Source organism: Falco rusticolus, chromosome Z (assembly GCF_015220075.1).
Source record: "Falco rusticolus isolate bFalRus1 chromosome Z, bFalRus1.pri, whole genome shotgun sequence".
NCBI lineage: Eukaryota > Metazoa > Chordata > Aves > Falconiformes > Falconidae > Falco > Falco rusticolus.
In genome coordinates this window covers 55,389,558-55,406,345 of record NC_051210.1, presented here as the reverse complement: position 1 = coordinate 55,406,345, position 16,788 = coordinate 55,389,558, and the positions used below count along the sequence as shown (strand labels likewise).

Here is a 16,788-nt window from a genome sequence, read left to right as displayed (position 1 = left end):
TAGGAAAAAATATTGCTGCTAATCTGAAATATCATTTGAAGTTTTAAGTTTTGCAGGTTTTTGAACTGAAAATCATCAATGCTTCATGAAGAACAAACAGAGCATTAGTGGCATCTTTGAATTAAACTTGTTTGAGAAAGTTGTATTTTTAAACTCAACTCTATTTACCAAAAATCAGTAAAACTTTCCTTGTACTTACCCCTTTTTTTGCTGTACATTGAATTACTTAAATCATATAAGGAGCAACCATAAGCTAAATTAATATTAAATGCATTCAGAGAAAATCAAGAAGTATTTGCATTGTGACCTGCGTAAGTGTAATGATGTAATTTTTGCATGTTAACAACTTTCAGTCTGTGACTTGAAATGGGAAGTTGCACTTCTTCCTTTATTTGCAGCTGCTGTTCTGGGTCTGCCTGTACAAGGTTAACCTGGGCAGTACCTGGTGAAGCACACAGAGCTTCGATGCCTGACTTCTTTGGCACATAACTGTTGAAATCAAGCATTCTGTGATCTGTGGGCTCTCTCTAACATCAAAGAGTGTATTGCATCAGAACAGGATTCACAGCAATGAACATGATGAGCAGAAAGCTGACTACAATTTCAGTGTATTCAGCTTGCTGTGACTCTTAACTAATAGAAAACTGAGAATAGAGAAGTGTTTAAGTTCATGTATTTCAGTCAGGGCTGCAAGGAAGCTTCTCTTCATTTTGGACCCCTGGCCTTGAGCCTTCACCTGAAGCTGAGCACTTCTGGTCAGGTTACATACTTCTCATTTTTAAAATAACAAGCAGTGTTACTTCTGCTAGCCTGCAGTACGGGATAGCTACTGATAGTTACTGGGGAAAAGATTTTTTCCTGTCACTTATGCCCCAGGAAGTTTGTATCTGTTCTCTATCAAACAAGTTAACTCTTTTGTGCTATTATGCAGTGACAAGGCATACTATTCCCTTTCCCAGGAGCCCACATCTGTGGAAGACAGAATTGGTTCCCACTTTAAAAAGTATATGGAGCTCTATTCTATTAGGAACTAAAAATGCCTGTTAAACTGAAGTCTTCAGTGCAATGAGCTATGCTGAAGAGTTCCAAATTCTTGTGTTCTGTTACGTGAGCTAGCATCAAACCACCCAGTCCTATGAAAACTGGGACAGAATGGAATTGCAAATTTAGGCATCAGGAAGCTTTAATATCTTAAAATCTTTGGGTTCTAGAGTTAGATGAACACTTTCAAGACTTGCAGCTTTATTGTTGAGTGGGTTTTAGGCATTGGAACCCCTCAGCTTTGTTGGGGCCTCATGTTTATTCAGCTGTGGGCTCCTGTGTGAGTGAACGCAACTGGGGCAAGTATAGAGAGACAGGTTAATTGGAAGAAAAGCAGGCCCTGAGCTTCATCTGGGGAAAAAAAAAAAGGTTTTTCATGTATTTAATATTTGAATGCTTGAAATCATCTTTAGCTTAAATTTTCAGTGCTAATAGGTGCTTCATCTCTACTTCATGAAAGTCCAGAGGGCTGATCTGGACCATAGATGGCTGATTGTGTCCCAAAAGGTGGTCAGGTGATACCCATCGAAAATCTTACTGACTTTGGCCTGAGTTAATTTGTCAAAAATCTTCGGTAAGTTTTGTTGCAGTTAGTAAGCCAACAGGCAAAAAAAAAAAAATAAAAAAAAAATCAAGAGAATGTGTTGCTGAACTAATGAAACTATGTGCTTTATCTCATGTTTCCCCATGCTTTTGAGAAGAGCTCCTTGTAAATACAGAACCACTTCTCTGTTTTTGTTGAAATCTTTCTTTTTGAAAAAAAAAAAAAAAAAAACCAATACATTTTTCCATAGCGCCGACAAAAATCTGGAGTACCAGTTGGCTGCTTTTGTGTGGTGATTCTGTATAATGTTGGTGCAGGGAAGGAGCCTCCAAATACTTTTCTAACTGTCCTGTATTTGGCTTCTGTTGTAGATGTTTGGGGACAAGTTCAGTCTTCTACTTCCTTATTTAAAAAGCATCTAACAAAATAGGCTGGATTGCTATATCGGCTGGAAAGCTAGAAGCTACAATAATGCAAACAAACTTTAGTAAACTGAAGTTTGAGCCACACAATTATTACATAAAGGTCAAAATAAGATTAAAGAGACTAATTAGCAACATTTGAGGTTAATGCTTAGTGTGCAACCTATGATTCTTTGAAAAGGAAATTCAGAGGTAGATAACCAGCTACTGCAAACCCCAGTTAAATAACTCCATGCAAGACAGTGGAAGCTAGCACTGAGGTAAAATTACAATTCATCATTGTCATGTCCTTAGTGCAGTTCAAGCTTTTTATTTAGATTTTCATCTTTTATTGGTTTGGTTTTTTTTTTTTTCTTTTAAGAATAAGGAATTTTTATACCAAATGTGAGCCCCAGCTGCTGATTTTGCATCAGGTACATGCAGGCTTAGCCCTCCAGACTTTTTTTTTTTCCTCTTTAGAAGGTTTTCCTTTATTTTTTATTTCAGAGGAAAATAGGCTGTAAGCTTAGCTTCCCTTTCCTGGTTGTTAAAATTAAGTGGAGAAAAAGAATTATACTTCATAACTTATAATTGTTCAGCTTCCCTACAAATCTACTATCCTCTTCTGTCTTGCATCAGTTTGATGTTTCCTGTATAGATTCCCATTTGATGCCACTGCTAGTTTGCATTAGCTTTGATTATATAGCAACAGCTGACTTTGAGAGTCCCAGGATGATGCTCTATAGAGTGATTTTCATTTGTGATCTATCTGCTCTCTGCTCTGTTTGTGAGACTTAGAGTAAGGACCTGCATTGTGTGCCAGTTAACTTCACAAAGCTTCCTTCCCATAACAGGTGGCTGTTGACCACAGTTTAATAAGAAACAGCTGCTAAGAAAGTTGGAGAGCAAAGTTGTTGTGCCCTCCCCATGCTTCCTGCTTGGCAAGAGACTTCCCATTTGTGGTGCTTAGCATTTTGATCACTGCATCATTAAAGCAAAAATGTTTAAATTTGTGTCCATAGTATTCTGATTTTGACAGGACATAGCTCAGGGAGAGAGCATTTTCAGTGTATGTGGAATTAATTTTGTTCAGATTATTTCCAGCAGTTTTCTCAAGTTGCTAGTTTTTAGCTGTTGTAAAATGGTGAGTAATGTAATTGGCCATTACTAATCTAACTAGTAATTAATTATGCCAACTGGTACACTTGAATATTCAACACACAAAGCAAATAATTCTTATTTATAGCCAAGCCAAAGTTATGGAGTATATAACCATACACCAAAACAAAGAATTACATTTTTAAGTACTTTTACCCACTTCCATTTCAGTGATGGGGACAGGTCTACCATGTATTACTGCACTTCCAGAAAGGAAGAACCATTAAATACATTTAATGAAAATGAATCCTCTCCTGCATTCTCCAGCTGGGTTACTGTTGGAAGTTGTTACATACAAAGGAACCACCTTGCTGTGCAAGCCCTTCTAACTCTCCTGGCATACACATACCTTTTTTTAGAGAACTTCCTCCTGAGTTCAGTTTGTTTAGGAGTTGTAATTTGTGCGCTGTGTTTCTGGTTGTGAGCTCTCAGACTAGGGTGAGGACTTTTCATTCCACCCACTCTAAACTGAATTTCAGTATTTGGTGAAAGTGTGAAATATGTCAGAAATATGAGAATGTCTTGCAGTTTCAGCCTCATATTGTGTCTCATTTTGATTCCAAAGGAGAAAGGGTATCAACAGAGGTAGTAGTTTTGACAGGTCAGTAGCAGCTTGCTTCTGGCCACATACCACTAGGGATGTTGTCTCAGAAACGGAGTTCTTCACCGGTCTTGCACACAGAGCCAGGATACTTGCTTATTGCACGTCTGTGCGGAGACGGCTGATAGGTGGTAAGTCCACAAAGCTAGCACACCCCTTAAAACATACTAAAACACTTTATACACTCCAGACAACTGTTTACAATTAGGTTTAGTCACACTTGAGTCTCATTGTCTCTTACAGGCCTAGTCTCCATTTAAAGGTACAGTGTTCTCTCTCTTTTTTTTTTTTTTTTTTTTTTTTTTTTTCCACCACGCATGTTTTATGGGGAGGGGGCTTTGTTAGTGGAGAGATTTCTTTGCTCGAGGGTGGATCTTTTAGTATGCTGATTAGGGTAGCTCACACATAGTTCAAGTAATTTTCTGTTTGGTCTCATTAACCATTTCTTCTCCTGGAGTTTATCTTGTTATGCCCCAGCCTGAGTATTTATGGCATCTGTACCTTCTCCCAAGGCCACGTTTTGTTAAATGTTTGTAACAGCCTCTGTTTTTCAAATACTTTCTGGGTTATTTATCAGCGCTATTTACATACTTTGTCTAAATTTCACGTCTTGATCTAATACTGAGTGGGTCCGCTACAGGGAGAATAAATAAAAAAGGAGTCTTGTACAAATGAGGCCTAATTGTTCCTGCATTTAATTTCACTGAAGAATACTGACTAAATGGGTGGAAATACATTCTCGTATGCACCTTGTAAGCCATTTGACAAAAATGAGAGAATATCAGAAACATTGAGCACAAATACTTTTTTAAGCAAAAGAAAAGAAACGGTATTTCTTGATGATTTATAACTTGCACAGCATGCAAGCTGGTTTTTTTTTTATGTGTGCACACATAAGACTAGCATGTTGAGCTGATGCGGTAGCAGTGAACTGTCACTCACAGTTCTTTTGCAGTCGGGTCTTTTAATTTATTCCAGTCCTTCTTCCCTTCAGCATGTATCCTGCTAGTTGCTAAGCAACCATAAGTGATTTTTACTGTGCATGATTTTTATGTGGTGGTAGTTATGGTTATTATTTTCTAATTACAAAAGTGGGGACAGGGATTAAAATCAGAGTTGCATTAGTAATTACTAATTTTCTCCTATTATACCCACAACACAGCCATTTGAGGTTATGTAAGAAAAGACCATTAATTACAGTATAGAAGCACTTATATAAAAGGAGCAGAAGATAATTTTTTTTTGTGAGAGGAGGTTCTATAAAAATGATAGAACAGAGTAAACTGTTATTGATCTGACTAGACACTAGTCTTATGTCTGTTGCATATTTCATGCCCTTAATGCTATTTCTTTCATGGCCTTAAGTGATTCTCAGTAATTAATTACATCAAGCAAAAGCTTAAAGGTGTTCTGTGGCATTCTTAGTCTAATAGAATGTGTGAACAAATTGTAGTTGGCTAGATTCAGATCTTGAAAATAGGATATTGCTGTTTAATAATTTACTACTGTTATATTTTTCATATAAAATACAGTATGTGGGTGGGTCTATGTAAAAGGAGGGAAAAAAATTATATAGCCATGAGATGAAAACCTCTATAATGATCACAAGCTTTTTTAATAGGACAAATATGCTAAACATGTTTTAAAATTTGATTAAAATCAATTTTTATTAGACATTTCCTTTATACTTAAATCATTCTATTTGTTGTTAGACTTTGAAGCATAGTTGAGGGAACACTAGCATCAGTAGTTAAATAATTTTTCTCAAATAGATATTTCTGTTAAAAAAAAAAAACAACAAACCACCAACACAGCTGCTAAAGTTGAAAACACAGCAATAACTCAGTCCTTCTGCATACCAAATCCAGATTCGTAGTTTTTTTGAAAGATTTGAAAGAAAAAAAGAAACCCAACTTTTTAAAGGATTAACTTACATCTCTATCCTATGTTGGTATACTGGACAGATTTATTAAAATAACTTAAGCATAGAGAAAAATAGGATATAAGACAAAAAAGGTTTGAACCTAATGTGATTCCATCAGGAAGGTACATTACAGTATGCTGTGTAATGGTGCAGCAGTGTACTGCTTTGCTTTGCTTTTCTACAGCACCAGTGCCTTGGATATACTGATCACTTAATGAATGGCTGAATACTCCCTGGGCTCCTTTGTAATGCTCATAAGAAGTCTGAATATTTTGCGGATACTGAACTTTTTTTGCAACATTTTAGTCTCATTTTACAAATGAAGAATAGAAACTTAAAATTTAAGACACCAGAGATGTGATTTCTCAGAGTATTTAGTGATGTTCTATTGATTTGGAACAAATTTCCTTGATCCCAGTTGCAGATGTGAGTGCTCAACACTTCTCTTTTTGAACAAAAAACAAATACAGTCCTCAGTTTGTGAAGTATTAGAAACACATGTTAATTTAGTTCTGTAGTGTGTACTTAGTGCATTGCTTTTTCATGTATTGCTTCCGGTTTCTCTTTGAGAGGACTGTCTGAGAGGACGACAAGTTCTGTCATGTGGCATGACATAGTCACTAACATAGATCATTAACAAGATTGTTGCCTTTAAATCCATAATATAAATACCTCCCACTTTGACGGGGGAAGTATGAAAGTAATGAATTTGTCTCTTTGGTGTGAATCAGTGCCATAGGAGATGGGAGTTGCCATGGCCTAAGTTTCACAGTTATTTGCTGGTAGGAGAGAAGTAGTAACATTTGGAATGATAATTATCTGGTCATCTTATGATTTCCTCTATTTTGGTAATAGGTTGCTTCCCAAGTAAATTAGATCTGTTGGGTGAAATTGCCAGTAACTGCCTGGATTTTGAGGAGCAGGTAGTCTGTTGGGGTATCAACCCCAATAGCTGTATGGTGTAGACAGACTTCACTCACCTTCCCTGACAGACATGCACAGTACATCACCTTGTCTCATCAGGCAGTAGCACAACCCAGAAGTGTGTCCATGCATGCGCCATAATATTGCTGTAATCTAGAAGGCAGCCTAGCAGTTGCTGCTAAGCAGGCAAGGGGAACAGCTTCTGCTGCTGCAAGTCAGACAAAAGTGTTCAGGATGAGAGAAGCTTTTAGTTTCCAGGTTTGCACTGGATGGAAGAATACTCTAGCTGCCAGCTGGCACCCAGGATATTGGCTGAACAACACTGATTAAGCAAGCTGTGATTAGAACATTTATGTTATTGTCCTCTCTGGTGTATGTAAGGATCAGCGGTGTCCCAGGACTAAACTGAGAACAATAAGAAAACTTGGATTAGGTGAGCAACAGCTACTTGGGAAATAAGGAAAATCTGTGTATTCATACTTGTTCATAGGTCTGTCAGGTCCATAAGGAAATCAGTATCTCCTCAAATTCTGATGCTATTTTAGGCTCTAAGCAATGCCTAAGATATAGTAGGCATTCATGACTTCTGTAAAGGGCAGAGCTGTTCTGTGCTTTTTATCATCCTTATCCTCTGTAGCAGAGTTGCGTCAGTTAACTTTCGATTCAGTATTAGTTTAATTGGTCAGATAAGATCCCACGCTACTGTGGAAGGTGACTGCAAGAGAGAAGCTTAGGTGGAGACCAGGACTTGGCAGACTGCTTGCCCAACTCCTGTGAAGGTTTGGTATCCCCGAGTTACCATCCAAAGATGCAAATGAGAAAACAGTGCCTTTTGGAATAGCTGTGAGAGAAGGAAGGAGGTGAATGTGGGCTGGGAAATACTTGTGAATGTTATGTGCAGTGACTTACAGTTCCTTTCAGCAGAGCTTTTTCCTGCTACTTTGTCCGTGAGAAAAATGACATGTACATGGAGCAGGGCCATCAACACATTTCCTCTCCAGGTGACTTATAACCATGTATTATTTGGGAAACCACAAATAAGAAGATTTTTAAAAACCCTCAATTTGGAAGTGTTAAAATAGCTATTAATAAAGGATGAACAATGGGAAATCTGGAAATCCTAGAAATTCTGAACGCCTGTAAGTGATAAGCAATATTCCTAGAGTATGAAAGGTTTCCACATAACCCATCACTTTATTTCAAATGACTGAAGACATACAAGTGGCAGCAGAGATTTTCCATACAGTTACAGCCATCTTCTTAAAAACCTAAGGGTTATTGGTGGTAGTTAATAATTTTTTTGGGGTCTAGTTAGTCTAATAGAAATCAGCATCTAGTATAATGGAAATCATATGAACAAATGGTTTGCTAGACAAGGAGGTATAAAGCGACATAGGAGAAGATAAAAAAGTGGCAGGAGGGACACTTGTTAAAAATTATAAAACAAAATTGAGAAAAGGATAAGACTGTACTTGGCAAACCACTACAGAATTCAGATTCAAATCCTGATTCTGCTTCCATAAAGCCTCTTACACACACATGATCCTATAATGATGGTGATATGTTAGGTCAACAGCAGAAAGGGTATGTTTTAAATTGTAAATCAATTATCTGTATCAAATTAAAAAAATCAAAGCAGGGTTCAATTTCAGATTATTTGAAAGAAAAAATTGTGGTTTTATTTTTCTTTTTTTCTTATGATTAGATTGCATATGTATGTTTTGTGAGAAAGTTGTAGTAATTCTCTGCATTATGGGTTTGTTTTTCTCAACAGTTCAGGAAGGCAGTTAAGTGAAGTTTTCATTCAGCTCCCATCTAGGAAAGAATTACCAGAGTATTATGAATTGATTAGGAAGCCAGTGGACTTCAAAAAGATAAAGGTAAGAACCTTTTTTGGAAGTGGAAATGCCTCCATTTCTTTTTGTTGAACAGAGAGGTGAGTATGAAGTTGTCATTAAAATTACAACATGAATATTGCATGTACCTGTATCTGTGGCTTAGATTTTAAACATTGTTACACACCTTATTAGGAGTTTTGTTTAGCATATATTGCAGTATATCACTGTGATTTCAAAGTCAAATAAAAATGTTAACAGTGTGACATGAATGACGCTTTCAGAGACTACATCTCACTGTCTTTTTGCAAAAGACTTAATTGTGAATCTGAAGCACATCTTTGGTAAAAACATAGTGTTTGCAGTGTTTAATGGCTCTAGGGGAGTATATTCATCCCTAAACTAGCATCACATCTTGAAGCAGCCAGGTCAGATCCAAACACAGTTTTGGCAGATGAGGTTTAGGCAGCTTGTTGCATGTCAGATGATGTCATAACCCTATGACTTTGATTCATGTCATGGCTTACTTTGTTTCTGTGGTAAAAAGAAGAAACTGGAACTCTTTTGGTAAAGAGTTCCATTTCTGTTACTTTTGTCTTTACCAGTTCACACAGCAATTGCTTAATTTTTATTCTATTATCATGGTGTACTTTTTTGAGTAATAATAATATGTTTTAAGACTTTGCTTCTTTTAAACAGGTGCTTAGGTGAAATTTTTAGAGAAAGCTTTTAAAGTGTTGAACTGAAATATTAATTCAGTGTCCTGTCTGCTGTTTTTCTTTCTGCACCACTGTCCATCCATACTTCTCTTCATTTCCTCAACAAATGCAACAGGAAAGAATTCGCAACCATAAGTATCGGAGTCTTGGAGACTTGGAGAAAGATGTCATGTTGCTGTGTCACAATGCGCAGACATTCAATTTGGAGGGATCACAGGTCTGAACCACTTTGAGTTAAACATACAGGTTTCCCCTTCCTAATGTTTTCAGTGCTTGTGGATTATTATATTATGGTATAAACCCTGTGTTTGCATTGTTACTTGGGCTAGAGAAAAATGCCTAAGTTATTAGAATCATCCAGAATTCACTGGACACAGCTGCAGTGTGTGCACACAGAGAAATTGGTTTTTACTCTGATTCTGAGATCAGGTGGTTTTTTTCTGATCTGTGTGTAGCTTAGTGCTACTGTAAGACTTTGAATCTATGGTAAAAGGGAGTGCATGTAGAGTGATACACCAGCCTGGGTTTACTACAGTGAACAACAGAAGGAGCAGATGTAACGGTACAGCTTAGGATGGGATGTTGGGAAAATACTTTGTAGTGAACTCTTTGGTTCTGCTAATGGAAGATACAAATTCAAGGTTTGTCCAGCAGTAAATCTTTCTGTATGACGTTTAATACTCTCTGAACCCTCTGGTAATTTATTTATTATTTTTTTAATGTCAAACATCAGTGTCCATTTTAAGAGACAGTAATAGTAAATCCCATATGAGTCTTAGGTTTAGAAGGCAAAATCTCTCATCTCAAACAGATGTTTTACACACATGAATGTCCTCAGTGCTGTGAATTCAGAACAGGACACCTACACAGAAGGAAAGACTACAAAAGCTGGATGACAGATAAGAAAGTTGTCTTAGAATACAGTGAAGCATAGTCATGGGTGATGATTTTTATAGATGAGGTGCAAGTGGTGTCATGCAAACACAATATCAAATTGAAACAGAAAACATGAAGGCAACTCCTGTAATGTGCAAGAGGAAAAAAAGAATGCTAGAAGAAGTAAAAGTAAGCTGAAGGCTTATGCTGCCAATAGTAATACATCCTTCAAATTCCTAAACATTACTGATGACTCTTAGTTAAACTAAGGATTTTATATTAAAATTTTAGAATTAAAAATTAAATTGAGCTGTAATCAATTATGCAGGTTTGTTGAATGCAGCTCATAAATTTGTGATTTTTTTCACTATATAGAGATATAATATGTTTTCCATACTATGTACGTGCAGTATTTTTATTGTCTGCCATTTAATGGAAACAAACTATAAATAAATGAGCTAAAAAAATATATTTTAATAAGAAAATTAATGATGGTAGGAGGTGTGGGGCAAAATTTTGTTACATGTCCAAATGTAAGTTGCCAGTTTACTGCTTAGTAACATAGCAATAAAACAGCTATAAATATCTAAGAATAAGAAATGCAACAAAAAAAAGTGAAGGAAAGCTAATACCAAAAAGTATCACTGAGACTTCAGAAAATGGTAGGAATTGGTAAAGGAGGTAAAAAGAGGCAAAGAAAAATCAGTAGCTAAATGGGAAAGATAATGAAATTATTCTCATCAAAATGACTTAAGTCGATAATGGGAAACTGGTCTCTTGTTAGCAGAGGTGGTAGAACTGACGGGAATAATCCAGTTTGGGCAGCAGTGTTCAGTACATATCGCTGCTCTGTTTGGAAATAACCCGACCTGTGTTAGACTACCACAGTGCTATTTTCTATTCCAATATACCAGCATGTTGTGGTTTAACCCCAGCTGTCAACTAAGTGCCACACAGCTGCTCGTGCGCTACCCCCTGTCCCTCAGTGGAATGGGGAGGAAAACTGGGAAAAAGGGAAAAATGGTGGGCTGAGGTAAGAACAATTTAATAATTGAAATAATAATCATAATCATAAGGAAAAGTAGAAAGAGAAAGAGAGGAATAAAACCCAAAAGAAAAACCAAAAAAACCTAAGTGATGCACAATACAATTGCTCCCCACCTACTGACCCAGCCAGTCCCCAATCACCAGTTGGCCTCTCCTGGTCAGCTCCCCCCAGCTTGTATACCGAGCATCATGCTTTATGGTATGGAATATCCCTTTGGCCAGTTTGGGTCAGCTGTCCTGGTTCTGCTGCCTCCAAATTTCTTGTGCCCCTGTTCACTGGCAGAACAGGGGAAACTTAAAGTCTTTGATTCAGTGTAAGCACTACTTAGCAACAACTAAAACATTAGTGTGTTAACCTTATTCTCATATTAAATCAAACACAGAGCATTGTACCAGCTATGAAGAAAAAGGTAAACTGTACCCCAGCTAAAATCAGGACACAACATTAATTACCAGAGTTAGTATTACTTTTTATAGCATGAAGCCCAAATAACTTGTATGTAAGAATATTTTATTTTTTTAGGTTTCTTTCTGGTAAATTTTCATGCCATTCATTTTGATTTCCAGTGAATTGTGCGGTACTTCTGCAGCAGTTCTCCGTTTTTTATTACAAAGAACAGTTCAGGTCCACCTTTGCTCTGAGGTGCCAGTTTACTTCAGTAAACTAATTATTTGTGTGTGCACCCAAAACCAAAAGGCTAATTCAGGCAGTTGTTTAAGTACACAGTGACTTGAAGTAAATTCTACATGTTTGTTCTGTTAGTATGATGCATGCTGCTTTTCCTTGGAGCAAAGCAGTTCCATCTGAGCTGGAACCTTATGAGGGGTTTTCAGGGAGAGACAGACTTTCTGTTCTGAGGCTTTTATCCTCCATGCCACCTCAGCGATTTGAAAAGTTCATGTTATGATCACAAAGGACCAGATGCTCAGCAAGACTAACAAGATTTTTACTCTGTTAGCCTGAGAAATGTGTTACAAGCCAAACGTAGTCCTCATACTCTTGGGAGTCCCCTCATGATTGAGGTTAAAGAGAAAATCAGATGTACCCAAGATACTCAGCAAGCTATGGAATGTTTGAGAACAGGTGCTGAGTTTAGAACAAGCACTGATTCCCCCTCACCTCCCAGCCCCCACACTCTTCAGTCTTTTTAGACCTGAGAGGAAGGGATAAGCTGCTTAGGATAAATTATTTTCCTTGTAACCACTTTATATTTCAGAAAAAACTAAGGATAATTAACATGAGGGTTAGGCATTTGTCATTAGCAACTGTACTGCTAGACTATAACCCATTTTTTAATTAAGGTGCTAACTGCTGAAGTTTGTTGCTTTGACAGGTTTTTTTAAGGCTGTTATGATCTAATGAAAATACACAGTAGTTCCTGTGGTAGTGAAAATAATAAGAAAAACACCCTTATATATTATGAATTGTATTTTTGTGACTTACTATTGACAAACTAGAGCATGAAAAATTCAGGCAGCAAGCGTGGTTGCTCAGTATTTGAAAAGCCTGTATACTCTGGGTTTGCACTGGAAATTAAGGTCTATGCTTGGAATTTTAGATATTGCTTGACCTTACAGTTCTGACATAGGTTTGTGTTCATACTGTAGATCTATGAGGATTCCATTGTTCTTCAGTCTGTGTTCAAAAGTGCACGACAGAAGATTGCCAAAGAAGAAGAAAGCGAGGATGAAAGCAATGATGATGAAGAGGATGATGAAGAAGAAGAATCAGAATCAGAATGTGAGTCCCCTGCTAAATACCAAAAAGAAAGTACATCTTGGGATAGAAGGGGAGGTTTTATAGTTTCTGCATGGAGACTGATTCTAAGGTTCTGGTTTACATTAGTGAAAGTAACTTCTTACTAAGTTTGCTACTTTTGGTGTTAACGTTTAGTTTAAGTCTTTTGTCTGTATGTTCTGGCTATACTTCTTCAAGTTTAGTAGACCATTTTTAAGCAAGAAACACACCACAGAGGTGCTTTGTGGAAGCAGATCTGACTGTCCACAAGTGTTTATAAGCCCTTCTAGTGCCATTCATGTTATTTGTAAATAGCGGTGCCTGGAAAGGTTGGAGATAGTGTTTATCCATGGGTGGTCAACCTGCAGGCATGGTGTGACATGTAAAACTCATGACCTGGTTAAGAACCAGAAGATGTTACAAATGTTCTTCAGTGTAAGAAGGACTAAGTGGAATTCCTGATTGTTTCAGAAGCAGGAGGTGACACTCATTCAGTCCCTGCAGAGTTGGAAACATGATACAGTGGAAGAGGAGGAATCCCTTCATTCCACTTTCTGCCACCCAGTATGTCCTTACTCTCCAGCTGCCCCATCTGCCAGGTTACAGAAACTGTAGTACTTGGCCCTAAGCTACTCTTACAAGTATGTCAGGTGGGTGTGCAAAGCATGCAACTTCAGCAGTTCATTTGGAAATGAGTGGATATTCTGGAATCAGGAGTTTAACATGTTCTTCAGAAAGATGTCAACTCAAAGTTTGCAGTCACCTCCACCTAGCATTTCTGTGGTTTAAAATAAAAGAACTCTGTTTGTACAAAAGATAAACATATCTGTGCAAGGAAGAAAGTTATTTTTAGATGTGCATCTTCTCACAGGACAGTATGCTACCTGTAGACACCTTGTTTTCCAAGAATGAGAAACAGATGCGTATGGTCAACTTAAAGTTATTCTTTATAGTTTAATACAAATTATTCTTATAACTATGAAGAAGTAGAGAAATAAAAGCAAATACCTCTGCTTCATTGTTTCACAGTCCCAATAAAGGACAGAGGGTAGTATCTTTTCAGGCTGCTACCAGGGGTGAATTTCTGTGAACAGAGACAGGATTTAAAAGTTGGTAAGTGAAAGTTATGTTCATATATGCTGTTAAAAATTTTGCAGCAAAATCAGTTAAAGTCAAAATCAAGCTAAATAAGAAGGATGAAAAAAGTCGGGAGAAAGGAAAAGGCAAGAAGAGGCAAAGCCGAGCAAAAGCCAAGCCTGTCGTGAGTGATGATGATAGTGATGAGGATCAAGATGAAAATGTAAGTTTTGTTCACTGAGACTGTGGAAGTGGTTGCAGTGATTGCGTCTCTACCCTGTCCTGCTTGCTGTCAGAATTCTCAACTATTCATGCTTCAGCATATTTTTAATCTGCATTGATCATCTTGAGAGAATTGGGAGGGGGTGTTAATTGTAACTGGGTGTGCTTATGAGATCTGGTTCCAGTGCTGAAAGACAAGAAGTCTAAGAAGTTTGGAGCTTATTTTTGGAGCTGTTCCTGATTTCATTGAACACTGAAATCTCATGGCCTGTTTGCTTTTGTCCACAGATGAAAACGTCTTAGCTTGGGGTTTTTTTGGGTGTATGTGGGGTTTTTTTGGTTTGGGGTTGTTTTGGGTGTTTTTTGGTGGATGCTTCTACTAGTGCAACAAATGAAAACAGATCTTTTCCCAGTTATGTCTGGGTAGAAGGAAGAGTCTGGTGCTTCCTGACTCCGTGTCTTTCCTTCTCTAAAGAAGTCTACAGCAATTAAGTGAATTGTCATGAAAGACAAGTATTCGATAACATAATACCTTTCTAAAGGTTATCTTCATTTTTCAGTTTGTCACCTTTCTTCCTTTTACTTTCTTTTTTTTTCCCCCTTCTTTAACAAATTCCACAGCATAGCTGGCAAAGAATTTCTGACTTGTCTTGTGTCTCTTACCTCTAGGACCAGTCGGAAGCAAGCGGAAGTGATGATGAGTGATCCGTAGGGTTTATTTTCTTGGCAGAACTGACCCCTTCCCCTTCTCTTCTCCCTTCTCCTACTTACACCCAGTGAATTCATTTTGTCAAATAGACCTTGGATTGTTTCTGTATTCTCATTCTCTATAAATTAGCTTTAGGATAGTGCCAGACAAACGTATGATATCATGGTGTAAAAAAGGAAAAAATGTAACATATTGTGACCAAACAGGCCTCAAAAGATTTAAAAACAAAACAACAGCATAAAAAAGCTTTTGATGGAAAATGTGGGTTGATAGTATATTTCTATGGCCTGGTTGTAACTCGGTAATGGTTTGATTGTGCCTGGTTTTATCATTTGACACGATATTTTTCAGTGGCATCAGAAAGGCAAAAAAACAAGTCTTTTGTAGCATTGATAACCAGGAGAAGCCATTAAAAGCCACTGGTTATTTTATTTTTCATCAGGCAGTTTTCAAAGTTTTTATTTGTTCTGTACTAGTTTTTTACACTGTGGTACATATGCAACTTTGTTTAATAGCTTATAAATGTACAGTAGTTAGCCTTCATTCACCTTGTCCCATATACAGTTTTCCACTTTACGCTTGATGATCTTCAGAAAAAATGCTTTTTGAATTGTATCAAATTTATGTCTACAGTAAACTTTGGCTTAAATTTTTTTTCCTCTATTAAAAAAGTTGGGTTAAAAAAATGCTATTGAATATTGCAATCTATATAGTGTAATGGATGGCTTCTTTCATGAGACTGATCTTCTATGTTACGAGTGTGATTATCACCTTTTCCCTAAAGTGTACTTAATCTTTGCTTTCTTTGCACAATGTCTTTGGTTGCAAATCATAAGCCTGAGGCAAATAAAATTCCAGTAATTTTGAAGAATGTGGTGTTGGTCTTTCATAATAAAGAGATAATATAGCTCAATAGATATGGCCTTGTTTTATGAGTTTCACAAAAATCTTTTCACAGTAGGGACAGAAGGGCAGGAATGGCTCCTGTAGAGAGGTCCACTGTGGTCTGTCCTGAATGTAAAATAAAAACTCATTCAAATACCACAGAAGTATCTTCAGAGATGAAGAAGATCTGAAATGTTAAAATATGTTAAAATAAGTTTAAAAAAATGTTAAAATAAGAATAATAAAAATGAAGTAGCAAAATAATACCTTGGAGTAAAAGTACAGTTCGTTACCTAATAACAATTGAAGTGATTAAGCAATAAAATAAACATTTCTCTTTCTTTCAGGAAATATGTGTCCATAGGCCTCAGTGGGCGTGAATCACATAGAATGGTCAGAGTTGCAAGGGGATCATCTAGTCCAACCTCCCTGCTAAAGCAGATTTTCCTAGAGCAGGTTGCACAGAGTTGCACCAAGGCAGGTTTTTAATGTCTCCAGAGGAGACTCCACAGCCTCTCTGGGCAGCCTGTTGCAGCGCTCTGTCACCTTCAAAGTAAACAAGTTCTTCCTCATATTCACTTTTTGTGTTTCAGTTTGTGGCCATTGCCCCTTATCCTGTTGCTTGGCACTACTGAAAAGAGCCTGGCCCCATCCTCTGGACACTCACCCTGAAGATATTTGTAGACACTGATAAGGTCCCCTCTCAGTCTTCTCTGCTCCAGGCTAAAGAGGCCCAGCTGTCTCAGCCTTTCCTCATCAGGGAGACACTCCACTCCCCTCATCATCCTTGCAGCATACCGCTGGGCCCTCTCCAGTAGTTCCCTGTCTCTCTTGAACTGGGGAGCACAGAACTGGACTCCAGATGTGGCCTCACGGGGGCAGAGCAGAGCGGGAGGATCAGCTTCCTGGACCTGCTGGCCAGACTCCTAATGCACGCCCGGGATGATAGCAGCAGCTTTCTTGCCCACAGGGACACACTGCTGATTCATGGGCAACTTGCTGTCCACCAGCACTCCCAGGCCCTTCTCCACAGAGCTGCCTTTCAGCCAGTTAACCCCCAGCCTGTGCTGATGCATGAGGTTGTTCC

General features: G+C 37.7%; 1 protein-coding gene across 4 annotated transcripts in view; it reads left to right on the top strand.

Moving 5' to 3' along the window:
* The window catches only part of SMARCA2 (SWI/SNF related, matrix associated, actin dependent regulator of chromatin, subfamily a, member 2), a 120,128-nt gene extending 104,399 nt beyond the window's left edge, over positions 1–15,729 (top strand). For all 4 annotated transcript variants that reach the window (XM_037372839.1, XM_037372835.1, XM_037372838.1 and 1 more), the window contains 5 exons: positions 8,368–8,473; positions 9,263–9,364; positions 12,679–12,811; positions 13,966–14,108; positions 14,777–15,729. In XM_037372839.1, the coding sequence (XP_037228736.1) occupies positions 8,368–8,473; positions 9,263–9,364; positions 12,679–12,811; positions 13,966–14,108; positions 14,777–14,812 (520 nt within the window). In that variant the 3' untranslated portion in view covers positions 14,813–15,729. The remainder of the gene's footprint in view (positions 1–8,367; positions 8,474–9,262; positions 9,365–12,678; positions 12,812–13,965; positions 14,109–14,776) is intronic.
* The last annotated feature ends 1,059 nt before the right edge of the window (positions 15,730–16,788 follow it).